Source organism: Saimiri boliviensis, chromosome 20 (genome assembly GCF_048565385.1).
Source record: "Saimiri boliviensis isolate mSaiBol1 chromosome 20, mSaiBol1.pri, whole genome shotgun sequence".
NCBI classification, from domain to species: domain Eukaryota; kingdom Metazoa; phylum Chordata; class Mammalia; order Primates; family Cebidae; genus Saimiri; species Saimiri boliviensis.
Genome location: NC_133468.1, coordinates 10,830,478 through 10,858,308, shown reverse-complemented (window position 1 = coordinate 10,858,308; position 27,831 = coordinate 10,830,478). Strand labels below are relative to the sequence as shown.

The 27,831-nt window shown below is 49.6% G+C and overlaps 1 protein-coding gene and 1 long non-coding RNA gene across 3 annotated transcripts in view; one reads left to right on the top strand and one right to left on the bottom strand.

Annotated features, from left to right (window-relative positions):
- Positions 1-11,398: 11,398 nt before the first annotated feature.
- Positions 11,399-14,877, bottom strand: LOC141582512 (uncharacterized). The gene is made up of 2 exons (XR_012515351.1): positions 13,417-14,877; positions 11,399-11,754 (listed from the first exon to the last, which is right to left on the bottom strand). It is a non-coding gene; the product is annotated as an uncharacterized LOC141582512 (long non-coding RNA).
- ERGIC1 (endoplasmic reticulum-golgi intermediate compartment 1) overlaps positions 14,872-27,831 on the top strand; it is a 120,671-nt gene continuing 107,711 nt past the window's right edge. The window contains exon 1 of one of the 2 annotated variants that reach the window (XM_074390744.1): positions 14,872-15,060. In XM_074390744.1, the coding sequence (XP_074246845.1) occupies positions 15,041-15,060 (20 nt within the window). In that variant the 5' untranslated portion in view covers positions 14,872-15,040. The remainder of the gene's footprint in view (positions 15,061-27,831) is intronic. The other variant, XM_039460685.2, reaches the window with a different exon arrangement.

Genomic DNA, 27,831 nt, shown 5'->3' with positions numbered 1-27,831 from the left:
GTAGCTGTTTTGTATAGAAGAGGGGAAACATGAAGAGAAGATGGAAGGAAGCCACAGAGCAAGGAAAGGCCGCAGCTGCTGTCCTGACCAATCCTCTCACTTCACCAACAAGGCCATGAAACCCAGAGATGGGATGTGACTGGAGAGCTGGCCAGAGCCAAAGCCAGAGTTGGGAGGGTGGGAGTGCTACGATATGACCACAGAATCAACATTTGACCCCTCCCAGCTATCTGGCAAAGTGCACACTAACCCCGTTCTGCAGAAGTGGAAACTGAGGCCAGTGAGGGGAATGGAAATTGACTGGGCTAAGCCCAGAGGCCTGAACTCTAACCCCAAAGCTCTCTCTCATACCCTTGACACCCTTGTCTTGTTCTGCAGCTCTTAAGGTTACAGTGAGCCAGTTTTTCATTTTGCCTTTGAGGCACCTTGGAAAATGTAGATCTGGCTGGAGCTACCTGGAACATTTGATGATTGGGCTTATTTATATTATTATTATTCTATTATTATTAGTTTGAGATGGAGTCTTGTTCTGTTGCCCAGGCTGGAGTGCAATGGCACAATCTCGGCTCACTGCAACCTCCGCCTCCTGGGTTCAAGCGATTCTCCTGCCTCAGCCTCCTGAGTAGCTAAGATTACAGGCATGGGCCACCACGTCTGGCTAATTTTTGTATTTTTAGTAGAGATGGGGGTTTCCCCATGTTGACCAGGCTGGTCTCGAACTCCTGACCTCAAGTGATCTGCCCATCTCAGCTTCCCAAAGTGCTGAGATTACAGGTGTGAACCACCAAGCCTGGCCTTATATTTATTATTATTTCTAGAGTGATGAGAACTTATATGCGGAAGGAGAGAGCTCCTGTCCTGCTCACTGGTGTCTCATCAACTTGCTAATGAATGAATGAATGAACAAACGCTAATCCTCACAGATCCTGTCTCTATAGAGGAAGAGGCTGAGGCTCAGGGAGGTGCAGTGACTTGCTTCGGAGATACAGGAATCCTGCCAGGAATCATCAGGCCTCCTTTTCTCTCAGAGAAGAAAGACTGTTTCTGTTTCCTCCTCCGTCATGTTGGGCTTGTCACCCAGCCAGTCAGTGTCCCTCCCTGAGGAAGCGCAGCACAGTCACCAACCAGGAGAACGGACCCACCTGCCTGAGGACGTCAATGCTGCCCACACTCGGTTCCACCCACGTACGGTGACACACTCACACTTGGGCTCCAGGATCCCCAGATCCAATTAAGGAGCAGGAATGCAGAGGAGGGTGCAGGGGTTGGGCGGGCTCTAAACCCCACTGTGGGGGGGACTGGAGGGGGAACCGGTGGAGCAGAATCCGCCCAGCCCAACTGTCAGACAACGAAAGAAAGGCGCAGGTGGGCTCCAGGTTGGAGAAAAAGAAGGTGAGCCAGCGGAGCAGAGTCACTGCAGCCTGCCAAGCCGACTGCTGAGGCAGAGTTAGCACTGGCTGGACGAGACACTCCACACTTCACAGCTCCTGAAAAGTGTGGAGGAAATGCCCACACTCTACACAGACCAGAAAGGAATACATGGGCCACTATCTGTTTGAAACAAATGCCCCTTTCCTGGGCATTCCTTGTTCCCCTTTATGGACAAAATGCTGCTACCTTCGCTTATACCCTCTCCAGAGGTCCCCCAAAGGAGGAGGATGAGGGCAGCTGCCTTTGGTTGAGTCTGTGCTTTGTGCCTGACTCTGTGCCAAGCTCTGGACCTCCACCAAGTCAGGCGACATGATGATATAGGCATTACTAACCCTGCTTTCCCAGTGGGCAAACTGAGGCACAGAGTGGCTCAGTAACTTGCCCCGAGTCACACAGCCTGGTGAACAGGGGAGTCGGGATGGGTCTGAAATGCAGGTCTAGCTCAGCCCAAAGCACATCACATCATGGGCCTCACGGTGCAGGAGTCCCAGGCATGGTTACTGTGTCAAGCAGGAAAGGGCCAGGTCAGCAAGTCTTCAGCGGGAGCCAAGACTGCACTATACCTTGCAAGAGACATGAGGCACTTCCAGATTTATCGGGACTCAGTGACAGAGTGAGAACTCATGAAAGAAGGATAAGGTGGGGCTCAGAAAAGACTCCAAAGAACTGAGATCTCACGTGCGTTGACAATGTTAGAAAGTTGCCTCCCGGGGGCTGGTAACCAAGTGGGTTTTAACACAGCTGTGGGGAGCATCTGAGTACTTTATATAAAATGGAAACACTGCCCACACACTTGCTCATGCATGCACACACTTATAGGTGTGCACTCACATGCCCACATGCATGTGTATCCTCCCACTGGATGTGCATATGTGTGGCATGCAAAGGTTGGTGCTGGAGCAAGAGGGGAACACATGTCTACAGTCCATATACCTGGTTACTAATGAGCACCTACTGTGTACGTGGCGCTTTGCCAGGTATCAGTAGTCCAACGAGAGTCACTGTGATTTCCGGCTCCAAGGTAGATGATATGTATAGGCATGAAGAGTTAGCTACTCAGAATTCTCATCACTCTCTAAAGGCTTTAGACTGGTAGATTGCTTCTTAGCTTCCAAAGCACTTCTATATATATTCAGTCTCAGTGAAAGGAAGAGACCAGCACGGTGAGTGTGGGAGAAAATGTGAAGAATGCCCTGAGCATCACCACCACAGATGAGTCTTGCCTGAATCAATTACTGGGATGAGAGCCAAGTGGTTTTCCAATTCTATCATTCCTTCTACGTTTATTTAGTTGACATCCTGCTGCAAGGGAGAGCTCTCCCTTCTCCCCCATTTAGTGATGACTTGTTTATATTTGTATAGACTCACAGATTCTTATTTTATTCCATGTGTAATCATCTATGATCATCATTATTGGTTTTGATGTTGAAATTGTCCCAGATTAACCCGTATTTGGCCAGTGGGAGCTCCTTCAAGCTGGCCCTGTGTCCTTTCACATGCATGTGCCCATTATACCTTGAGCATGTCCTTACTTCTGTCCTGGAAAGATGCTCTAGATTCGTCTTGCACTTCCTCCAGCCCAGCCAAAGAATCAGCTCTGGGTTGAGGAGCCGTTATCTGAAATGCTTGGGACCAGATGTGTTTTGGATTTGGGATTTTTTTTTCAGATTTTGGAATATATTGCATATATATATAATTGGATATCTTGGGGATGGAACCCAAGTCTAAACATGAAATTCATTCATGTTTCGTACACCATATACACATAGGCTAAATAGAATTTTACATAATATTTTAAACAACTTTGGGCTTTTTTTTTTTTTTTTTTTGGTTTTTGAGTTTTGTTGTTCTTTTTTGAGATAGTGTCTTGCTCTGTGGCCCAGACTGGAGTGCAGTGGCATGATCCCAGCTCACTACGACCTCCAGCTCCTGGGTTCAAGGGATTCTCAAGCCTCAGCCTCCTGAGAGGCTGGGATTAGAGGCATGCACCACCACGTCTGGCCAATTTTGCATTTTTAGTAGAGATAGGGTTTTACCATGTTGTCCAGGGTGGTCTCGAACTCCTGGCCTCAAGTGATCCTCATCTCTTGCCAGGCAGGATCCACCTGCCTTGGCTTTCCAAAATGCTGGGATTACCGGCATGAGCCACTGTGCCTGGCCAGAAACAAAGTTTTGACAACATGTTGACTACAAGCCATCTCATGAGGTCAGGTGCAGAGTCTTCTACTTGTGGCATCACATCAGTGCTCAAAAAGTTTTGGATTTTGGAGCATTTTTCATTTCAAACTTTCAGATTGTGGATGCTCAGCCTGTGCTTCTCCAAGGAGCCCTGGTTCTATTACATGGAGACTGATATTTAGAAACCAATATCTGGGCAGTAAGTATGTCACTAGTGCTTCCTAGATGATGGAACCAAGAAGATACGTGCATTTTTACACACGCACATTTCTCTGTCTAATCTATCATCTCTCTACTCACATAGTAAAATCCACGAGTTCACACCAATACCTCCAATTCCAGTACAAAAGGACAAGGCCTCTTCTGGTCTTCCTCTTTTCCACATCTGCAACTTCCATCTCCAATGTAAAAACATGATTCCACCATCCCCAACACATGAACTTAATTCTTCAATGTCCCTGTATGTAACAATCTCCCATTAACACCGTCCTCTTCCTTGGTCCAGGTCTTGCTGGACAGAGGGGCCACACAAGCCAAGTTCCTGCTGGCCCTGGTATCATGTCCCTCTGATTTACATTCATTCCTTCAATAAATCTCTACTGATCGCCTACTGTGTATGTTCCAGTCACTATTCTAGATTCTGGGAACCAAACACGGACCAAAATCCCTGCCATCGTGGAGCTGAGGTTCTGGTGTGGAACAGAGACAACACACAAAATAGGTAAATAAGAAATGTGGAATTGTATGTTAGAAGGTGATGGATGGTATGAAAAAAATAAGAGTAGGGTAAAGGGGGACCAGAGTGTCGGGGAAGCGCATAACTTAAAATTAAGGGCCAGGAAAGCCTCCCTGAAAAGACGTTTGAGCAAAGCCTTGAAGAGGAGGGGGCTGGACAAGCAGCCACTGGGGGAGGGCAGCAGTGGAAAGACCAGGGGCAGAAGCATCCCTGCTGGCCTGAGGTGTGAAAGGCCACTGCAGCTGGAGCAAAGAGAGCAAGGGGAGGGGAACCAGGAAAGGATGTCAGAAGCACGCTGAGGCAGACCTTGCAGACTGCAGGCCATTGTAAGGACTTGCCGTTGACTCTTGGCGAGACAGAAGCCTCTGGCATGTTCTGAGCAGAGGAGGCACGTGGTCTAACTTAGGATAAAAGGTCTGTCCCGGTTGTGGTGTTGGGAACACGCTGCAGGTGACAAGACTGGACACAGGAAACCAGTTGAATATCGATGCTTGACCCAGGTGAGATATGATGATAGCTTAGATCAGGACAGCAGTCATGGGAGGTGGTTAAAAGGGCCCAGATTCTGGATCTGAATTTGAAAAGCCAGGGAGGCTGACATCAGAGTCCAGGGTCTGCCACAATTTGATGACCCTGGTAAGCCCTCCCCACAGCTTGGGCTGTGACCCTGAAGGGCTGTACCCTAGAAGTAGGGGTGAAATAAAAGCAAACTAGCTCTAAGCTTCAGGTCATCTGGGCAACCTAGTAAATTTCAAGCTCTAAACTGGAAATAAGGTGATCCTAGAATGCTGATTTGCCCCAGGTTCCTGGAGAAAGGGATTTTTAAAAAATCATCCCAGGACTAAAATTATTTTTATACATAAATATTTTTCCAAACACAGTATTATTTTAGCACATAGTTGAAGATAACTAGATTTCATGAAAGGAAAAGATACCATGAATGGTAACAAGTGGAAATGAATCTCAAGGACTCCAGACATGGGCATTATCAGGCACTGCCTATAATATAATCATGCTTCCTGTGTTCAAGGAGATAAAAAGCCATGCCTGAAAATTCTGCAAGGAGACTAGAAACCAGACAAAGCAATTGTGTCAGTCCTGTCCTGTCCTGAACATCATGGCAAACTCTAGGTGCCTAGAGGAGAGTTTAACTAAGGGATGCTTTTATTTTTATTTTCATCTTTTTTTTTTGAGACAGGTTCTCACTCTGTCACCCAGGCTGGAGTGCAGTTGCATGATCTCGGCTCACTGCAACCTCTGACTCCCAGATTCAAGCCATTCTCATGCCTCAGCCTCCTGAGTAGCTGGGATTACAGGCATGTGCCACCAGTCCCAGCTAATTTTTGTATTTTTTGTAGAGACAGCTTTTACCATGTTGACCAGGCTGGTCTCACTCCTGACCTCAGATGATCTGCTTGCCTTGGCCTCCCAAAGTGCTGGGATTACAGGCATGAGCCACTGAGCCCGACCAGATGCTTTTAACAGAATGAGAAGAGTATAGGAAAACTACAAGAGATACTCTAGAGCTAGTACCCTGGAGTAACAGTGGCATGCTATTACTATCCCAAGGCCTGAAAGGGCAAGGAGAGGAAGTGGTTACTGGAACTAAGAAGAGTGGACCTAGGTGTAGAGTACTGCCTGATAGAAATTATGATGTTCACTGAGGGACACAATCAACCTGGATGACCACTCAGGATGGAAGCTGGGCAAATATATTCCAAAACTTCATTCTTCTACTTCCTTCCAATCTACTGCAGGTACTCCTTACAAGCCGAAATCAATCAGAAAAATCAATCAGAAGCTGAAAATAAGGAGCCATCTAAACAGGTCAACCTCCCAGCACACAGAAAAGGGTGAACAAGTAGCTATTCTGGAGGGACAAATAGAAGGCCCGTGGCACAGTGAAGTCACATATTTGAAAAAGAACCAAACACAAATTCCAAAACCGGAAAATATCATGATTTAAAAAAAAAAAAAAGAAAATGCCATGATTAAATTAATGATTCAGTGGTCAGGTTTAAGAGCAGATTCAACACAGCCCAAGAGAGAATTAGTAAACTAGAAAGCAGGTCACAAGAAACAATGTCAAATGGGCTGCTCCGAGGGCAGTGGTGTTTACAACTAATTGATGACAATCAGTTACAGATTTCTTTGTTCCTTCTCCACTCCCACTGCTTCACTTGACTAACCTTAAAAAAAAGAAAGAAAGAAAGAAAAGAAAAGAAACTATGTAAAATGAACAGAGAATAAAGCAAAATGAGAGAAGAGAGAGAACAGGGCAAAGTTAATATCCACAAATAGGTAGTTGGTAATTTTCCAGGACATTGAAAAAGCATCAATCCACAGATCCATACGTCCAATGACCCTCAAGTCTACATTTATACTCATTATAGTGACCCTGCAGAGACAGAGAGGAGTTAAGGATGATGGTAAGGACAGTGGGCAAATGGAAGTTAATGGAGTTGCCCTTGACTGAGATGAGGGGCTGAGAGTAGGGCAAATTTGGGAAATTTGAGGAATTGTCTGCCTGGCCCCTGTAAGCCCTTGTGTTTGAGCTCCCTAGTCCCTGGATCGCTTCTGAGCAGTTCAACTGCTTCCAGATCCATTCCCCACTCCCGCTGACTTGGGCCTACTCCGCATCTCTTGTCAGGAGATTGTAGCAACCTCCTCCGTGGCCTCCCACTCCAGTCCATTCTCCACATCGGCTGTCAGAGTTATGCTTCTAAAAATTGCAACTCGCTGGTGGTGTGATGTGGCCTCACTGAGGGTAATGTACTTTCCTACTTCTCTGGTTTCTATAAGGAAGGATTTCCCCTCAATACTTTGGGCTCCCCTCCAACCGCACCAGGTAAGATGGGTGAATTCTGAGTAGTGAGCACGGGACCGGAGTGTCAGACTGTGGAGCTCAGCAGTGCCTGTCTTCTTCCTTCTGAGAGATCACCCTTAGGGAGCTGCATTTTGCTCTCCCCTCCCCAAGAAAGCCTGTGTTTTTCCTTTGCTTTTTGTGCCTCCTGGGTGGGTCTTTCTGCCAAATTCTAAGGTTCACCATTAGGAAGCCCTCTGCAGATAGAAGTCACATTTGTTCAGAGCATTGGCAGAAAAAAGAAATTATGTATTGGGTTCCCCAAAATCCCCAAACCAAAATATTGCAATACATCCTGTTAAAATGCTTCAGGGCCCCTCACTGCCTACCAAAGAAAGTTCACATTTTTAACACAGCCCTCAAAGTGCTTCCCATCCAGCCCCGGCCTACCTACCTCTCCGGGCTGCATTCATTCTATTCTCTCTCCCACCACCCATGATATTTGAATCTTATCCGGGATATAGCCAGTCCCTTGAAGAGTGCTTTATAAAAGATGGAGTCTTTTTCCAGCATTATGGAGCGGTCCAGGTGAGAAGGACTGAAGCCTCCAGCCAATAACCACCTGAGTAAACGTCTGTCCCCCGGCTTCATCATCTGCAGAGCCTGTAGCCTCGACTATGCCAGAACCATCCAGCTAAGCTGCTCTTGGATTCTTGATCCTCAGACATGGGACATAATAAGTGTATGCCATGGTTTAAGTCCATCCCCCAAATTTTATGTGTTGGAAACTTAATCTCCTAACTCATGTCAACGGTGTTTGGAGGTGGGGCCTTTGGAAAGTAATTAGGATTAGATAAGGCTATCAGGGTGGAGTCCCCATGATAGTACTGGTGGCCTCAAGAAGAAGAAGAGGTCAAACATGGTAACTCACACCTGTAATCCCAGCACTTCAGGAGGCCGGGGCAGGTGCATCGCCTGATGTTGCTAGTTTGAGACCAGCCTGGCCAACATGGTGAAACCCTGTCTCCAAAAAAAAAAAAAAAGAAAGAAAGAAAAAGAAGAAGACGATGACGAAGAAGACAAAGAGGGGCCTGAGCTGACGTGCTCATGCCCGCTCGCCACACGATGGCCTTCACCATGTTATGTCACAGGAGAAAGGTCCCCACAAGAGGCAGCCCCACTGCTCTGCCCTTCCCAGCCCCTAGAACTGTAAGAAATACATCTCTTTTCCTTATAAATTCCCCAGTCTGTGGTATTCTGTATTGCAAGAGAAAATGGACTAAGACCATGTGTATTATTTTAAAGTTTTAAATTTGGGGTAATGAATTTTTATTATTTATTTATTTATTTATTTATTTTTTGAGATGGAGTCTTGCTCTATTGCCCAGGCTGGAGTGCAGTGGCGTAATCTCAGCTCACTGCAAACTCGGCCTCCCAGCGATTCTCCTGCCTTGCCCTCCTGAGTAGCTGGGATTATAGGCATGCACCACCACACCTGGCTAATTTTTGTATTTTTAGTAGAAACAGGGTTTCACTATGTTGGTCAGGACTGGTCTTGAACTCCTGACCTCATGATCTGCCCACCTTGGCCTCCCAAAGTGTTGGGATTACATGCGTGAGCCACTGCACCCGGCCAATTTTGGATAATTTTTTTTTTTGCAGCAATTACATAACTAATGTACCCAGTCTACTTCTCTCCCTTTGACTAACTTCTTCTTCAGGTCTCAGCTCAGACTCTTCCTCCAACTGGAAGCTTTCCCTGACTCTGTCCAAGACACCCGATGGGTGAGCCTCCCAATACCTCTCCATCTTCTCTGGCAACACTGCCCAGACTTTTCTTTAGGGAACCAGTCTTCTTCCCTCCCAGTCTGTGTGTGTAGGATGAGGCTGACTCCACCCCAGGCTTGAAGCCCGGCTGCCAGCCTATGCCTGGCCAGTCAGCACTCTCCAATCCCCTGGAGCCAATGTTTAGGCTGTGACCTAAGCCAGACCCTTGGGGGTCAGCCCAAGAGCCTTTGAAGGACGTATGGGGAAGAGGTCATCTTTATCTGCTGGCATTGCTGAATGGGAAAATATCAGCCTGGAGCTACAGAAACATTTTGCCAGCATGAGGTGAAGCCTGCCTCAAGATGCAGCCAGAGGAAAAGAGAAGGACCCGGGGACAGGAAGGGACAGATTCCTGATGCAATTGTTGAAGCACCTGGATTCAACTGCGCCTGAAACCCAAATCTACCTCTGGACTTTTGGACTTTAATTTTTTCCCTCCCCTCCCCGCCTCTCCTCTCCCATCCCCTCCTTCTTGGACTTTAATTTTTCCCCTCCTTTCCCTTCCCCTCCCCTCTCCTCCCCTCCCTTCTCCTCCCCTCCCCTCTCCTCCCCTCTCCTCCCTTCCTCTCTCTTTCTCTCCCCTCCCCTCCCCTCTTTCTTGTCTTTTTCGTTTTTGTGAGTGCCATAGACAGTGTATGTTGATTTTAGATGATTTCTGTCACTTTCAGCTGGAAGAGTTCAGACCAATTCATCCCCATGGGCAGAATCAGGGACACCCTCCTGGACACCCAGATCCTCTGGTACCACCCTTACCACTGCAATCATCACAAAAAACTGCACCAGAAATGGGTGCCCCTGCCCCTGATTTTTTTGTGATGATATCACACTTTGGCTTACCTCCTCCCTTCTTTCTTGAAATTTGAGGTAGGTCATGTTCATTTCCACAACCAGAGTACTTGCCTAAAAGAGGTATTCAGTGAATAATGGTATAATGAATAAATAAAAGAAAGAATGAATGAATGAACATATGAGTGTCTTCTAGTTGGTCAGGAGACTTTAATAGAGTGAGAAAAGAGAGTTGTTTCTCCAGAGACCTACCTGCTATGAGATCTAAGTTACACTAAAGTCCTCTCTGAACTGACAAAGGATTGTTATTTTTAAATTTCTCTTCACCCAGACCACAGCTGAACCGGCCACACCCATGGGATACAAACCAATCTCCCGTTACAGAAAAACAAATCTGACCCAGCCATTCTCTGCTTAAAACAACTTTCAGTGACGTTTTTGACAGGAGTGGGTGGAAGGGAGTGAGCATTTGGATTTAGAGAACATTCCGTGTTAAAGAATGTTCATTTGCTTATTGACTGACTCATTAGGCAAGCAATGAATTAGCACCTACTATGTGCGGGCACTATACATGTTACTACATCCTCACAGCAACCTCTTTCTTAGGGCAATGTATTTGTTACCTGTTACTGCATAACCCATTACCCTAAACCTAGGGGCTAAAACAACAAACATTTGTTATCGCACAGGAATCCAGGTGCAGTCAAGCTGTGGGCCAGGGCCACGGTCACGTCAAGGCTCCACTGGGGCAGAAGGATCCATTTCCAAATTCATTCACAGGGTTGTTGTGAGGCCTTAGCTCAAGTTTATCTAACTTGTGGTCTGCAGGCCGCCTGTGGCCCATGATGGCTTTGAATGAGTCTCAGGACGGTTTTGAATCCAGCTCAACACAAATTCTTAAACTTTCTTAAAACATTATGAGATTTTTTTGTGATTTTTATTATTATTATTATTTTTAGCTCATCAGCTATTGTTCATGTTACTGTATTTTATATGTGGCCCAAGACAATTTTTTCTTCTTCCAGTGTGGCCCAGGGACGCCAAAAGACTGGATACCCCTGCCTTAGAAGAATCACGTGCAAACTCACCCACAGGGGCTTTTCCTTAGGACTGCCTCACAGCACGGAAGCCAGCTTCTCCAGGACGACTGATTCAAGAGACAGCAAGAGAGTGTCCAAGACAGAACTCACCATCTCCTGGTAACCTAATCTCGGAAGCAACATGCTCATCCCTTCTGCCATATTTTGTGCATTAGAAATGAGTCATTAAGTCCAGCCTACACTTGAAGGGAGGAAATTACATAAGGGTATGAATACCAAGAGGGGGATTAATTGGGGCAATTTCAGAGGCTACCTGCCACAGGTAAGGTATTATTATCCTTCATTTCATACCTAGACACCCAGCTAGTTAAGCAACTGGTCCAGGTCACCCAGCAGAGAGTGATTTGCGTCCGAAGTGCTTTGCTTTTCCCCAGGCTGGTAGGGGTGTGAGATGGAGGAAGGCTGGGGAAGTTACCGGCAGGAAAAAAAAAAAAATGAGGATGAAGTCTCTGTTATTTCTCTAACTAGCTAAATTAATAACTCTGTTATTTATCTAACTATTATCTTTAGCTATGTAACGAATTACCAACAACTTAATGGCTTAAAACAAACATTTATTATCTTATAGTTTCTATGGATCAGGAATTCGGTGACAGCTGAGCTGAGTGGTTCTCAGGGTCTCCTATGAGGCTGTGGGTAAGCCGTGGGCTGGGGATGCTGCTTTGAAGACCTAACCAGGGCCGAGGCGCTACTTCCAAGAGAGCCCATTCACATAGCTGTTGGTGGGAGGCTTCCTTCTTCACCTTGCAGACACCTTTATAATCATGCTTGAGCTTCTTTAGGACAGGGCAGCTGGCTTCCCCCAGAACAGGTGATTCAAGAGCAGATAAGCAAAGCCTGAGTGTCTTTTGTGACGTAGCCTCAGGAGTCATAACTGCCATTTCTGCAATATCCTGTTGATTACACAGGATAGGTCAGCCCTATTCATTGTGGGAGGTGATTACAGAAGGGCATGGGAATACCAGGAGATCAGGATCACCGGAGGCTGGCTATTTACCACAGGGTTCCACAAGGCTGATAATCTGAAAACTTAACTTTTATCGCTGCTTCCCTGCTCAAAGAGACCCAGAGCCTTCCCACGTACTGCAGCACACAATCTGATTTCCTTAGCTCCATCTCCCACTGGCTCCTGAGTGGATGCACTGTCTGGGACTGACAGCCTGGTCTGCTCACAGACCTCACCAGTCCCACAGCCGAGGCCCTTGTTGATACCTCCCCCCACCAATCTCTGTCCTATGGGAAGGCCTGGCTCCCTGGGAAGCCTCCATTCAGCATTCAAAGCATAGGTAGTGCACCCCCAGCATGTGCAGGCTCTGGCTGGATGCTAGGATATGACGGTGATACCACCTTCTCTCAGGGAACTTTCACTCAGATGGAGAGGTAGTTCCCAGCGAATTAATAATAAATGAATCACACATCATGCCAAGTTCTCCCAGGGAAACCTACAGGGTACCGTGGGATTATATAATAGGGGACTGGCCTAGTCCATGAGCACTGGAGCAGTCAAGTAGCCAACCAGGCCGCATAGGAGCATCAGCACTGGGTTTAGCGTGAAGTGTCTGAAAACGCAAAATAACAATAGCTTAAGTAAGACAGATGTTTATTTCTCTTGGGCAGGCGTTTGAGGTGCCACTCAGAGACAGGAACTCGGGTTCTTTCTGTCTTGTTACTCTGCTCTGTGTGGCGTCTATCTTATGGTCCAGGATGATGATACCTACATTCCTGGCAGCCAGATGGAGAAAGGGACACAGAGGGTAAAGCAGACATGCCAACTATCCCAGACCACAAAATGAGTGGAAAAGTGAAGGAGTCTGATCGATTTGAGTTGTTTTCACAAGCATTAACGAAAGCATTAAATTGATGTGTATGAGTGCAACAGAATCTGTCGTAATTTCTCTTTAAATAAAGCTGCCTTTGGGGAAAACAAGACACTTTCCTTCACTTTTCAATGCCACCTCTAGCTACAAAGGAAGCTGGGAAATGTAACCTCCTTTTTTTTGTTTTGAGATGGTGTTTCGCTCTTACTGCCTAGGCTGGAGTGCAGTGGCACAATCTTCGCTCACTGCAACCTCCACCTCCCGGGTTCAAGCGATCCTCCTGCCTCAGCCTCCCAAGTAGCTGGGTTTACAGGCATGTACCACCACACCCGGCTAATTTTGTGTTTTTACTAGAGATAGAGTTTCACTATGTTGGTCAGGCTGGTCTCAAACTCCTGACCCCAGGTGATCCACCCACCTCGGCCTCCCAAAGTGCTCAGATTACAGGCATGAGCCACCGCACCCTGCTTGGAAATGCAATTTTCTTTTTCTTTTCTTTCTTTTTTTTTTTTTTTTCCAAGATGGGGTTTCACCATGATGGCCAGGCTGGTCTTGAACTCCTGACCTCAGGTGATCCACCCACCTCGGCCTCCCAAAGTGATAGGATTACAGGCGTGAGCCACCGCGCCTGGCCAGAAATGCAATTTTCATTGCTAGCACCCACATGCCCAGCCAAAAGTTGGGAGCTCCATCCCCACTCAGAAACAGCCATGATAGTCAACCCTGTCTTGCACTTACTCTGTGCCAGGCATTTGCTGACCTTGGAGATCATCCCAAAGACACACTTGATTCAGTAGGTCTGGGCTGGGGACGAGAGTCTGTCCTGTGATGGCCATGTGACTGGTCTGTGGGCCACATTTTGAGAGGGAGGATGAGAGGTCAGAGATCCATCACTGCATGGTTTCCTCCCACACAGAGAAAAGGAAAAGCCATTTGGAAGCAGGGATGCTCAAAGCCCCTTAACTCTCCCTGCTGACCCCAGGTTTCCAGTTCAGGCTGACATTTCCTTCTCTCCCCCAACAGTGTCAGACTGCTTGTTGAGTGAGTCAGTGAGTCAATGAATGAATGAATGGAAAGGGAATGAATGAATGAATGAATGAATGGAAAAGGAATGCAGAGGTCAGGGCCGGCATATGCTCCAGGGGAAGGGTTTGGTTCACCACACCGCTCTACCCCAGGCCCGGTGCTGGTGCTGTCCCTTCCGAATCCTCCCGGAGAAACAAGCGCTCCCGTTCCCCTCTATTTACACAGGAAGAAACTGTCCACTGGCTCTGCTTTTCGAACCCCAGCCGTCATCATCCTCTGCCGGGTTTTTTCAAGGCCTGTGTCACCACAGCCTTGGAGAAGGGGCCAGTGACAGAACCTGGGTGAAGTTCAGAGTGAGTTTCCCCTACTCAGGTCTTGAGTGACCTCAACGACCATCTCGAATCCAGCAGTCATGAAGGCAGCTGCTCTGTATCTCTGAGGAGGAAACTGAGGCTCAAAGAAGGGGACAGTTGGCATAGTCCACCTTGCCCAAGTCACTGTGCAGGCCCCATATGCCTGTGCGACAACCCAGCATGTGCTGGATGGACCTGGCTCGGAGCAGGCGCTCTGTGAATACCCACTGGAGTGAACCGCAGGGCAGATGGAAGCAGGGACAGCCCCCGCCCGCCTCCACAGCTTCAGGTGCCGCCACCGTGCTAAGCCAGTCTCCTGTTTCTCAGCTGGAGAGAACGTCCCTCAAGGAGGTATGGTGGTCCTCCCTGTGCAGATGTGCAAAGGGGTGGGGGGCTCCAAGAAGCCCAGTGGCTTTCCCAGAGAGGCGCAGCAGGGGTAGAGGTGGTCCAGCTTGCCAAGTGTAGGACAGTCTTAGGCCGTCACTCCGAGCGAGACGCGGTGCACAGGCAAACTGTCTATCACCCCCACTCAATCACAGTTCAGTGAAACTGTTCACAAATGCCAAAAAACCAAACAACAACAGCAACAACAACAACAAAAAAACGGTGCTCGGAGAGGCAGAGAATTTGTCCGAGGGCATCCAAAGAGGCGGAGAAGGACATCTAAGTGGGAGGTTTGAAGGAACAAGTCCCGGAGTCTTTGGGGGACTCCCTTCCCCTCAGCCTCGACCCTCCGCCCCTTCCCTGCCGGCCCCCGGGCCCCTTTAACCCGGTGGCGGAAGGGGCGGCCGGGCGGGCGGCGCCCAATGGGCTGTGCGGAGCGTCACTTCCCGGCGGCGGGAGGCGAGTGGCAAGTGGCGAGTGTCGGGGGGCGGCCGGCGGGGGCGGGGCGGCCGGAGGAGGCGTTGGCAGCGGGCACGGACCCACGCGGCGCCGCGGCCCGCCTGGCCTGCAGCGCTCCCACCCCCGGCGGCGGCGGCACGATGCCCTTTGACTTCAGGAGGTGAGTGTGGCGACCCCGGCCACTCGGGAGTCCCCTCTGCGGGCAGAGGGAGCACCCCGGCACGCCGCGGACCCCTCCCGCCCTGCATGCAGAAGGGGCCCCCCGCCCTGTGCATGCCTCGGCAGGCCCCTAGGGACCCCAGGCGAGCCCCCTGCCGCACGCGAAGCCAGCCAGAGCCGCGAAGGCCCCCGCCTGCAGCGGGAGACAAATCCACCCACCTTCCCTCCGCCGAGCCCCCTCCCCAACCTGCCCGGATACCTTGCATTCCCCTCCCCCACACTAGGAAACAGATTTCCAGCCGCCCCCCACCCCATCCCCCCCATCCCCCCCCCCCCCCCCCCCGCCAGATGGAAACAGCCCTTCCACCCCAGCATCCTTCTCCTGCTACAGAGCCTCCTTGGTGGACCCCACCCCAGCTGACAGGTGGGGCAGGGCTCCTGAAATGAGCCCAGAGGGGCCTGGGGCCCCATGCAGCCTGGCAGCAGCTGGAGGGTTTTAGGTTTCTACAGCCTGAGACTCTCCCAGGCCGGGCAGATCAGGAGGCCTGCCCACCCCGCCACCCCCGACCCCTAGCCCCAGCCCTGCCCTCTGGGTATGGGGACACCATGGAAAGAGGAGGAGACGCCTTGGGCGGGGCTCTGCAGAGGGGCCACGGGATCTGGCCTTGGCTTTCTGCAGTCATCACAATGAGTCCTTTGTGGGGTCCAGCTGTCCCCATGGTCTAGGTTGCAGGGGGCATTCTGGAAGCCTGGGGGCGGGGAAGGGGTCTCCACCAGAGGTTCCCTTGAGGTGTGGAGCCCCAGGGGATGTTCTGGCCTGAGGCAGCCAAACCTAGTGTCTGGCTGGGAGAAGAGCAGGGAGGAGCTGGATTCGAATCCTGGCTCTGTTCTTTCTACTGAACAGCTCAGTGGATTCTAGAAGTTAGGGGCAAAGCCTCTGGGTTCAGAACTTTGTCACTGCACAGCAGACTGACCTCTGCAAGTCCCTGAGTGCTCTCAGTTTCACCACCTGCAAATTGGGGCTAAAAATAAGGTTTCTGCTTGTGACGACTGAGTGCGTGATATACCCTTAACAGAGCCTGGCATGATTTAGAGCCCAGAAGTAGGGCATTAGTGTACGGGGGTGTTCTCCATGAGGGGTTTTCCTCACGCATAAAATAGTGATTCAGATGCCTGTGTCACAGGAAGTATTTCTTCCTCTCCTCATACCTGTGAGGTCAGGGTAGAGCGACAGTCTACCCAGAGAGAAAGGCCCTTAGCCTGCCGTGACCCCCAGGGCATGGGATATATTGGGGTTTAGACCCAAAGAGTTCACCGGCCTTGGACCTCTTGATTGGCTGACGTGGTTTTCCAGCCTGCCCTGGCCACTGATGCCAGCTAGCAAATGTTTGCTGGCTTCTTGTGCCTGCAGTGCAGCCCTGTGGCTGGCAGACCCAGGCAGTTTTGAACAAGGAAAGCCCCTCTGATGGAATTCAAGGCCAGTCCTAATACCGTCAGTTAACTGGCCCCTAAGAGCTGTGGTCGGCACATCAATTCCTGGTTCCACAAAGTCTCCCCGTTCCCAAGCTGACCATAAAGATTCCTGCCCCCCTCATCCGCCCTGGTGTGATTCAGTAGGTTCCGGTGATGTTGACTCGTTGGGGGAATTGCTGTTTTTGATCTCTTAATCCTTTCTCCCTGCACCTCACCCTTCCGTCTTACAGAGCGGGGAAATGAGGCTCCAGGGATGAGGACCTTATCTTGGACTTGATGGGTGCTAAATGGGAAGTGTGGACTTGGATCTCAGGTCACACATGGCTCCCAACCTTGTGCTCCTTGAATTGGTGGTTTAGGGGGCAGGTAAAGGAAGTAAGGAAAATGGGTGAGGCCAGCTCTAGCCTTTGGCCTTGAAGGGCCTGGTATCAGGCATTGATACTTAAAGAGAAACACCCAGCTCTGAGAAGCTAGCTAGGCTGGGGCTCCCTTGTCATACTTCCGGTGCCTGAGTGCCCAGGTGCCAGGGGTCCTAGATTGTTGTGTTTTTTTTTTCCTCCCACTTCCCTGGAAGGTCCCAGCTTAACTAGGCAATACCTCGAGGGCTTGAGCTCACTGCGGAATGGTGAGAATGGATTCAGTGCTTCACATTTGCACCTTGGAGGATGAGCCGTTTGGGCCCAGCAAACGTGCACTCTTTACGCTCTGTGAACTACAGGGCTTCAGGACCTGGGTTCTACGGAAGGTTTTACCATCCCCGTGCGCCTGCCTCCTCTTCAGTGTGCATTCATCAAGTGTCAGCTCCATGCGCAGCCCTCCGCCACAGACCCCACCGTGGGGAGGTGGGTGGCGTGTAGCCCAGCTCTCTTTGCATTCTGAGAGGAGAAGGGAGGAGGGCTCGATGGGTCCCGGGAGTGGGGGTGTGCGTGAACTGGGACGTAAGGGGCATCTACCACTGTACACACAACTTCGAGGTGCAGACATCTATTCCCTCGTCACTTGAGAGGGGGAGTTTTCGTCTTCATTTTAACTCAAAGGAGAGGGGAGCTCCACCAAGCTGTTTGCTCTGGCCATACTGAGCTGGTGGAGCTGGGATTTGAACTCGAGGCTGTTAGCTCCGAAGCCTTAGATCTGGGAGAAATGGGAGAGCTTGGAGGGGCCCACCATCCTGTCAGCTCTTTTAAGAATTGTGGGGAATGGGGAGGGTTCTACCATTAGATCTCCTTCTCCAGTTCAAGGCCGGGGAGAAAAGCCAGTCTTCCTGCTCATGTTGCTCTTCTAAAAGTCAGAAGCAGGAAAAACAGCGGGCTTTTGCCCTTCCCTACAGATACTTTAATTTTCTTACTGCTGGTAGAGCTGGCACAAGTTAGCTCTGTGTTTTCCGGTCTGTGAAATGGGAATGAGGAGAGTACCCACTGAAGTAGAACAGTTGAGGAATGAGACAGAGTGGGTAAAGCATTTAGACACAGAGGAAGCGCCCCATCCATTTTGGCCGCTATCTTTACTTGTGTCATTTTAGTTAAGCACCATCATCTCCTAACACACGATATAATTCACCTAATTATCACACTGCTTCTCTCTCCCTCCCGTTAGTACGTGAGCTCCTGAGGGCAAGAAGTGTTTATCTGGCTTCTTCAAGGTTGCATCTCCAGCACCTAGAACTGTGCTTGAGCCAGACTCCATCCTTGGAAATGCATCTTGAAATCTGTCAAGGAAGCCACAGACATGGCGTGACTTGATATGCCAGCTTCAGTGGGCAGATTTTCAACCCTTAATGGAGACATCTTCCCTCTCCACCGTTGAATCTGCCCTTTCTAGACTGTTTTTGGGGTTAGGGAAAGAGGCAGAATGCAGGGGAGGGTGGCTGAGGTTTCAATGATTTATTGTGTTTGTTTTGCTCTTGTTAAATTGTTTCGCTAATGGCTGGATGCTGCAGTTGTGGAACTGGGCTTGTGACCCACATCCGTGTGTGTTGTTCCCAGTTCCGGCTGGCCTGGGGCCAGTAACACCTGCTGCTTCCTGCTCACCAGCCCAGGGTGGGTGAAGAGGGAAGATAACAGCATCTGGCAGCCCTGCACCCAGGCCCAGTGGTGCCAGAGCACTGCCTTCCGGGAGGTGCAGGGGGCTGCTGTCCCACAGTGACAGCCCCCACATTGAAACCCCAAGGCCTGGGGTGTGCGGCTGCACTGCCGCTGACTAGATACACCCTGGGACCGTTGACTTCCTGTCTCAGAGCCTCTGTTTCTTCATTTTAAGGAGAGAACGTAGCCTTCACTGCCTCACCTGGTCAAGTAGATGTGGAGGCAAGTGTGACGTCCCTGAAATGCAGGATCAGGTCCATAGTTTGTGGGGCCCAGTGCAAAATGAAAATGTGGAGTCCTGGCCAGGTGTGGTGGCTCACGCCTGTAATCCCAACAGTTTAGGAGGCTGAGGTGGGCGGATCACAAGGTTGAGAGATCAAGACCATCCTGGCCAACATGGTGAAACTCCATCTCTACTAAAAATACAACAAAATTAGCCAGGCGTAGTGCCACACACCTGTAATCGCAGCTACTCGGGAGGCTGAGGAAGGAGAATCACTTGAACCTGGGAGGTGGATGTTGCAGTGAGCCGAGATCGTGCCACTGCACTCCAGCCTGGTGACAGACTGAGACTCCGTGTCAAAAAAAAAGTAAGAAAATGTGGAGTCCCTTGTTGAAAAAGTATTAAGAGTTTCAGGACGGCAGCAGCAGAGCATTCAGCCAAGCGTGGGCCCCTCTGAGTGTGTGATCCTGTGTGCCTACACAGCTCATGGGCCCTCATGGGGCTGGCCTCCACCGCTTTCACTCTGGCCTTCCGAGTGGTCTGTCCCCATCCAGGATACCCCAGACTTCCTCAGGATGCCCTAGTGAGCTTTCCAAAGTTGACCTGATATTTTCATGTCCTGATCTCAGCCTTCAAATGGATCTCATTGCTCTGAGGATTCAGTCTGAATTCCTTTTTAAAAAAAAATTATATAGAGATGGGGTCTCCCTATGTTGGCCAGGTTGCTCTTGAACTCCTGGCCTCAAGTAATCCTTCTTCTTTGGCCTCCTAAAGTGCTAGGATTACAGGCATGAGCCACTGCGCCTGACCCAGTCTTAATTCCTTAGGCCCCATTAAGGAATGGGACCCTGCTAGCCCCATCAGCCCTTACACCAAGCTAAGTCCCAGCCTCCACGGGGCCTCTGAGCACAGAGTTAACATTCGACAGAGAGTAGCTCACATGAATGCCTGTACCTACCCTGCTCTTTTCTTCCAGAAAGAATTCTAGGAAGCTGACAAGAACATAAACTTTTCAGCAAGTTTTTAAAAACAAATAAAGGACCCGATGTGGTGGCTTACACCTGTAATCCCAGCACTTTGAGAGGCCAAGGTGGGAGGATTGCTTAAGGATGGCAGGAGTTGGAGACCAAGCTGGTCAACATAGCAAGACCCCGTCTCTATGGGAAAAAAAAAAAAAAAGAAAATAGCCAGGCATGGTGGTGTGCACCTGTGGTCCCAGCTTCTTGGGAGGCTGAGGTGGAGGGATCACTTGAGCCCAGGGGTTGGAGGCTGCAGTGAGCCATGTTTATGCTACTGCACTCCAGCCTGGGTAACAGCGCAAGACCCTGTCTCAGAACACACACACACACACACACACACACAGAGGCTTAAAAATCAGGGCAAAAGAAAATAAAAATTAGGCCAGAGAGAAAATTATGTGAAAAAGCCAGTATTTCGTGTTTACTGAACATTTCTAGTGCCAGGCACTGCTGTAGACATCTTACTGTATCAGCCCATTTAATTCCCCCACAGTCCCACAAGGGAGGCTCTGTCGCCACCCCACTTCACAGATGAGCCAGTGGAGGTGCAGCGGAGTTCGGAAACACGGCGGTTCCTGTTCCTGGAGCTGGGACTGGAGCACTGCCATTTGGCACCAGAGCTCCACCGGGTCCTGCAGGCTTAACTCTAAAGTTTTCTCTTTTCCATTCACTAAATTCAGAAAGAACTGAGACCTCTTCTCACTGGATTCATTGAATTTCTCTTCGCTAATCCTAACCCAACAGTGCTCATTAAGAAGCTTAAAACCATCAACTTTTCCCCGCTAGACTCATGTAGCCCGACACCTGATTCTGAAATGGTCTTTAGTTAAAGACCCCCACACCCGCTAATGGCATCACCCTCGAGGAGCTCCATTTTCCCATGCTGACCACTGGGGGTGTTCCAGCTTAGAGCATCCTGTTTACCCGCTCACCGGGACAGAGAGTGAGATGGAATGTCGCTCCTCCCAAGGCAGTTTGGATTCCTGGCTGTGGTGCCATGGTAGCTGGAGACAGGGCTTTAGCCGGCTGTGTCCTGGTTAAGTTCCATTCCCCATCTGGTGATCCTGTCATATTTTATTGGGAGTTACTCTTAGCCGCTTTTCATCAGGCATGGGAGAGACAAGCAGAGTGTGAAGAGGGCGTTTGGGGTGAGGCTTACCCAGTACATCTAAATCAGGGAGCCTCAACCCTGACTGTACATTAAATTTTGTCCTGTGATTCTAATGCACAGCCAAGACTGAGAAGGACTGAATTGGGAGACCCGGTGGCAGGCAGGGCTGAGTGCACCAGGGAAGCCAGGTGGGGTGGCGGTGGAGAGCCTTGCAGGGGGAGGCTGGGGCTTGGAGTTCCGGTCCTACCGTCACTCCTACATGACCTTCAGCAAATCTGTTACTCCGCCGGTAAAGTGGACAGTCAGGGGCCTTACCTGTCTACTATATCCTTGCTCTTCAGAGTGCAGTCTGAGGTGGCAGCTTCGGTGGTACCTTGGAGCTTATTGGAAATGGAGACTCATGCCCACCTGGCATCTGAGTCTATATTTTAACAAGATCCCCAGGTGATTCATGTGTTCATTGAGATGTATAAAGCCCTGGTCTGTATGATTGATTTCACTCAGCGTCTTCCAGTCTGTGTCCCTCCATGCCATACTGGCTGCCTCATGAAGGGGTCTGAAGAGTCCTATACTGAATGAACCAGAGTCACTTTGTTCAGCCCAGCATTTGCCACATGTATAGGCACAGATGCCCTGTCATTTATGGAGCAGCTAGTACCATTTCTCAGAACAGTTTGGGAAACACAGCCCTGATTGATCCTTTAAGGAAGTGGCAATTAGCCTAATTGTCTGTTGTCAACTTTTAGGTCTATTAACCTAATTACATTGGTTGTATATGTGGGAAAAGTACAGGACAGGAAAAACCTCCAACACTGACTCTTTGTTTTAAAAAAAAAAAAAAAAAAATCCTGACCCACGGGAGAGACGGGGTGAATGAACTCAGGGTTCTCCATATAGCTGAGAGCCAGAGGACATGTGGGGTCCTTTACAGATGTCTCCTCTCCCTCTGAGTGGCATGATCCTTCCTGTTTTATGTCCAGGGAAACTGACCCTCAGAAACGCTGGGTCACAGCTGGTGCATCGGACAGCGTAATCCCCACGCCCTTGACCACCAGCCTTCCTCCTGGCGCCTGCCAGGCAGCACAGCTACACAGGAAGGAAGATCTGCTTGAAATAGACAAACCGTTCTGTTTCTCCAAAAGGTGGAAACCCTATTCAAGATGAGAGGCCTCGCTGTAATGACAGTTAGTATAGTCAGAGGACCTGGATGTCCCTGATGTACTGGGAACTGGTGTTGTGGTAGCCCCTCCATACATTAGCTTTCCTCTGTCAGATTCTGCTCTGGGTCTTGAATCTCTTTGGAGGAGAAGAAGTAATGCTCATCTTATTAGTAATACCTAATGGCCCTTAAGCTTCTAATGTCCTGAGCACTGGGCTAGGCATGTCATTGGACTTATAAAATCTCACTGGCCTTACAGCAGATACAGTGATTCACAATTTATTTTCTCTGTTTTATTTTTAAAGTTAGCATAAAATAAAATTGTGTGTGTTTGTGCACTCTTCTATGAAATTTAAGACTTGTTTATCATGTAACCACCAGCACCATCCAGATACAGAACAGCTCCATCTCCATCACCCCTCCAATCTCACGCTATCACTTATGGTCACACTGTTAATTCCATTATTTTTTGTGTGGTAAGAATACCTTCATGAGATCAGGAGTTCAAGACCGGCCTGGCCAAGATGGTAAAACCCCATCTCTATTAAAAATACACAAATTAGCCAGGCATAGTGGCAGGCACCTGTAATCCCAGCTACTCGGAAGGCTGAGGGCCAGTGGCAGAGAATTGCTTGCACCCAGGAGGCAGAGGTTGCAGTGAGCTGAGATCACGCCACTGCACTCCAGCCTGGGTGACAGAGTGAGACTCCAGATCAATCAATCAATCAATCAATCCTAGCAGTAGGGCACCCCCAACACATTTTAAAGTGCACAATGCAGCATTGTGAACTCTAGGCATCAGGTTATACAGCAGACCCCTAGAACTTATTCCTTGCATTATTTACCCTTTATACCTGTTTAACAATCCCCATTTCTCCCACGTCCCAGCCACAACCACCATTTTACTTTCTGCTTCTGTGAGCTTGCCTTTTTTTTTTTTTTTTTCTTTTTTTGGAGACAGCCTGACTTCTGTCGCCCAGGCTGGAGTACAGTGATGCCATCTCTGAGAATTGTTCAACCAATTCTCCTGCCTCAGCCTCCCAAGTAGCTGGGATTACAGACATGTACCGTCACGCCCAGCTAATTTTGTATTTTTAGTGGAGATGGGGTTTCGACATATTTGCCTCTTTTAGATACTTCACGTCAGTGGAATCATACAATATTTGTCTTTCTGTGTCTGCCGTATTTCACATAATGTAATGTCCACCAGGTTCATCAGTGTAGTCACAAATGACAGAATTTCATTCTAAGGCTGAGTAATATTTCCTGGTGTGTATATACCACATTTTCTTTATTAATTTATCCACTAGACATTGAGGTTGTTTCCACATCTTGGCAATTAGGAGTAACGCTGCAGCGAGCATGGGAGTGCAGATGTCTCTGAGATCCTGATTTCAGTTCTTTTGAGTAAATACCCAAAAGTGGGACTGCTGGATCCTGTGCTAGCTCTATTTTTAATTTTTTGAGAAATCTTCATACTGTTTTCCACAGTGGCTGCACTATTTTACCCTCCCACCAACGGGGTGCAAGGGTTCCCTCTCTCCACCTCTTGCCAACGTGTCTTGTTTTTCTGGTAATAGCCATCCTAACATGTATGAAGTGCTATTTCATTGTGATTTTTCTTTGCATTTCCCTGATGATTAGGGATTTCGAGCATCTTTTCAAAATCTTGGCCATTTGTATGTCTTGTTTTGAGAAATGTCCATTCACATTTTTTGTGCTTTTTTTAAAATTGGGGTTTTTCAGGAGGCAGAGGTTGCAGTGAGCCGAGATCATGCCACTGCACTCCAGCCTGGGTGACAGAGCAAGACTCTATCTCAAAAAAGAAAAAGTGGGGGTGGGGGGTGGGGGTTTGGCTAGGTGTGGTGATTCACGCCTACACCCAGCACTTTGGGAGGCCAAGGTGGGTGGATCACCTGAGGTCAGGAGCTCGAGACCAGCCTGGCCAACATGGAGAAACCCCATCTCTACTAAAAATACAAAAATTAGCCAGGCGTGGTGGCGTGCATCTGTAGTCCCAGCCATTTGAGAGGCTGAGGCAGGAGAATTGCTTGAACCTGGGAGGCGGAGGTTGCAGTGAACGAAGATTGTGCAACTGCACTCCAGCCTGGATGACAGAGTGAGACTCTGTCTCAAAAATTAAAATACATAAAATAGGGTTTTTTGTTTGTTTGCCGCTGCGTTTAAGGAGTTGCTTATATAGTCTGGATATTAACCCCTTATCAGGTATATGGTTTGTAAACATTTTCTTCCATTCTGTAGTTGCCTTTTCACTCTGTTAATTGTTTTCTTTATTCAGTTTTTAAAATGGGAAGCCAAGGCACAGAGCTGGAATGGGAATGGCCCATGACACACAGCTGGTGACGTGCAGGGCTGGGGTCCCAGAGCCTGGCACCGCACACGGTGCTATCCTGCCTTGCTGATTTTCCTCCTTGTTGATTGTCATTATTCCTCACTAGATCTTCCCTCCCCTCCCACTTTCACACCAAGAGTCACCAACATATAGAATTTACCTAAAGTATCCTTTGAGAACTTCGGGGAACCCTGGTGATATTTGAGGTGTTTTGATGTCTTGCTGGTTCTAAGAGTATGTTTGTGGTAGGCAGTAAATGTCTCCAAGTCTTCAGGGGAAAATGATTTGTGGTGGTCCAACCCTGGCCACCTTTCCAAATGGTCTTCTACCTTGCAAACCCCTCTGGGGACAGGCCACAGGTCCCCTGGGGAACTCTGTCAAGTGCCCTTGGAACCGACCCTCACATTGCAATTCATGCGGCAGAGCTTTCTGGATTGAAATCCCTTCCTCAGTGTTAACCAGCTGTGGGGCCCGGGACAAGACACTTTTCCTCTGCAAGCCTCAGTTTTCCTCACCTGCAGATTGGGATGCTCACACTTTCTTTGCAGGGATTTCGTGAGGGTGAGATGAGCTCATGTGGAATGTGAGGCAAGCGTACTTGGAGGTGGGATGATGCTTCCCTTTTCTCTGCCTTTCCTGGTGGCACAGTCTGTGCACCTCACTAAGTACTAATAGATTTCAGCGGTGGGTCATCTGCTAGGTGGACATGGTAAAACCAGGGTCTCCGAGGATTGCAGGACACAGATGCAATCACATGGGGACACTCAGGCGCCCCCAGGTATCAGTAGATGATTGGGCAAGATGTGGGCCATGGTCACCTGAAGCGCCAGGCTCTATAGGGAAGGGGCAGCTGCCATGCAGCTCTGTTGCTTACTGCCTACAGATGCCTTGATTTTTCAAGAAACAATGAAAATTTGATAAATTATGTGAAAATGGTTGGCCACGGATCCCAACTTTATTTCTGTTAAACACCGAACGAATCCTTCCGAGGGCTAATGATGGCCTGTGACAGGTAGGGTGCTGCCTCTGTCACACATGGCAGTGTGACCAGGACAGGCTCCGAATGGGCAGGACCCTGGGCTCCTGGGGGGTAGCCTGGTGGGCATGGACTTGAGGCTGGAGGCAGAGGAGTGAGGGCCCCACAAGCTAATTGCTTTGGGCACAAGCAGCCTCTGGGCCCCATCCCATGCTCAGCAACCCCCTACCCTGGGCCTGGCCCCAGGACCTTGATTTCTTCAGGTGTCAGCTGGGGCTCCCCTCTTCTGAGGGTGCGGGAATGGCACCACGGGCCCCTGCCACTGGACTTGCTGTCCTTTTTGGTGGTCCTAGGGCTGGCCCAGATTCCTTTGGTGTGACACACCCTTTCTGCAGACGCCTCAACACCTTCAGCCCCCAGGGTGTCTTTCAGGTGACTTCCCAGGGCTATGCCGTGACAACAGGAGTGCCTCTAGTAGCCACTGTGTATCTAGTGCTAGACTAAAGGCTTTTCTTGGATTCCCTCCATCCATCCTCAAGTCAGGTAGGAGCCATTTCCCATTCCCACTTCCCTGAGGTGGAAGCAGGGATGTAGAGCGGGTACAGGATGAGTTGGGCAAGGTCGTACAAACAGTGGGTGACGCAGCTAAGTCCCAAGTGCCTGTCTCTGTGCCGAAGCTGGTTTTCTTAGCCAGTTTCAAGTGTTAGTGCCTTGATTTTCTTGAGGCCACTCCATGGATCCCCTAGTGTCAGCTGCCATCTACTCAGTTGTGTTCAGTCTGTTGCCTTGGGGAAAACACACTGTAGAAGTGGAAGCCTTAGGGGGGTTGCTGGAGACGGGGCTGGGCTTGGTGACCATTTCCTACTAGGCCTGGCCTGGTAGGCCCATGATGTTGATAGTCATGATCTCATTTCACCCTCGTGACACACCTGCAGGATAGGCTCAGAGTTGGGAGAGGGAGCCCTGGGCATCTGTGGGCAGGAGATTATGCTGAGCCCCTGCTGGGGGGGCCCTGAGGGGGTATAGCACTTCCTGTGGGCAGCAGGCAGGGCTGGTCATCTTGCTGGAGGACACTCCGGCCAGTCTCCAGGGCCCCTGGCCACAGACCAGGAGCAGGCCGGGCAGCAGAGTCATCTGTTGGTTGAACACATTGATTGAGGGCCCGTGTGCAGGTATGATTCTAGAAGCTGGGGACATAGTGCTGAGCCAAACAGACAAGCCCTGCCCTGCAACTCATGATTTAAAATTCATGTATTCATTCTGGTATTTTGCTTCTCTCTCTCTTAACGAAATGCACTTTTTATTTTGGAATAGCTTAGATTTACAGAAAAGCTGCAAAGCTAGTACAGACGCCCCACGTCCATTCCACCAGGGTTCCCACCTTCCATTACCACGTTCTCACTGCTAAGAAGCTGACTGCTGTGCGTGGATATTCTCTAAACTCTGGGCTTTATTTGGATCCTGCCCTTTTTCCACTGATGTCTTCATGGAGCTCCAGGATCCAATCCAAGGCCCCACGTCGCATCCAGAGGCCATGTGTCCCCAGGCTCCTCTGGGTGGTGGCGGTTTCTCTGTTGGTCCCTGTTTTCTATGACCTTAGCAGCCTTGAAGAAGACAGTCCAGGCATCCTGTAGAATGTCCCCCAGGCTGGCTGGGCACGGTGGCTCACGCCTGTAATCCCAGCACTTTGGGAGGCTGAGGCAGGTGGATCATGAGGTCTGGAGTTCAGGACCAGCCTGGCCCACATGGTGAAACCACATCTCTACTAAAAATACAAAAATTAGCTGGGCATGGTGGTATGTGCCTGAAATCCCAGCTACTCGGGCGGCTGAGGCAGAGAACTGCTTGAACCTGGGAGGCGGAGATTGCAGTGAGCCGAGATCACACCACCGCACTCCAGCCTGGGCGACAGAGTGAGACTCCATCTCAAAAACCCAAACCAAACAAAAAGTACGTCCCCCCGTCGGGGTTTGTCTGATGTTTCCTCCTGAGTGGATGGCGTTAGGGTTTTGGGGAAGCGTCCCCAGAGGTCAAGCATCCTTCTCAGCACATCCCATGGAGGTCCATGGGATCCACTTGACCTCTGGTGATGTCAGCCTTCAGTACCTGGTTAAGTCCTCATTTGAGTGGGTGGTCTTCCCCTCCCCACCCCCCGTCCCCCTGGCTCTCACCTGCCTTTCCCAGAAACTGACCCTCCTGGAGGGAAGAGGACTGACTCCCAGCATCTAAAATCCCTCATTTGGGTTGGTGGCCTTTCTCCCCGACCCCCCACTGCAGCCACCTTCCTTGTAAACTGATCCTCCTGGAAGGAAGTGGGGTGACTCCCAGCATCCAGAATCCCTCGTGCAATGCTACGTGACATAACAGTGCCTCTTTC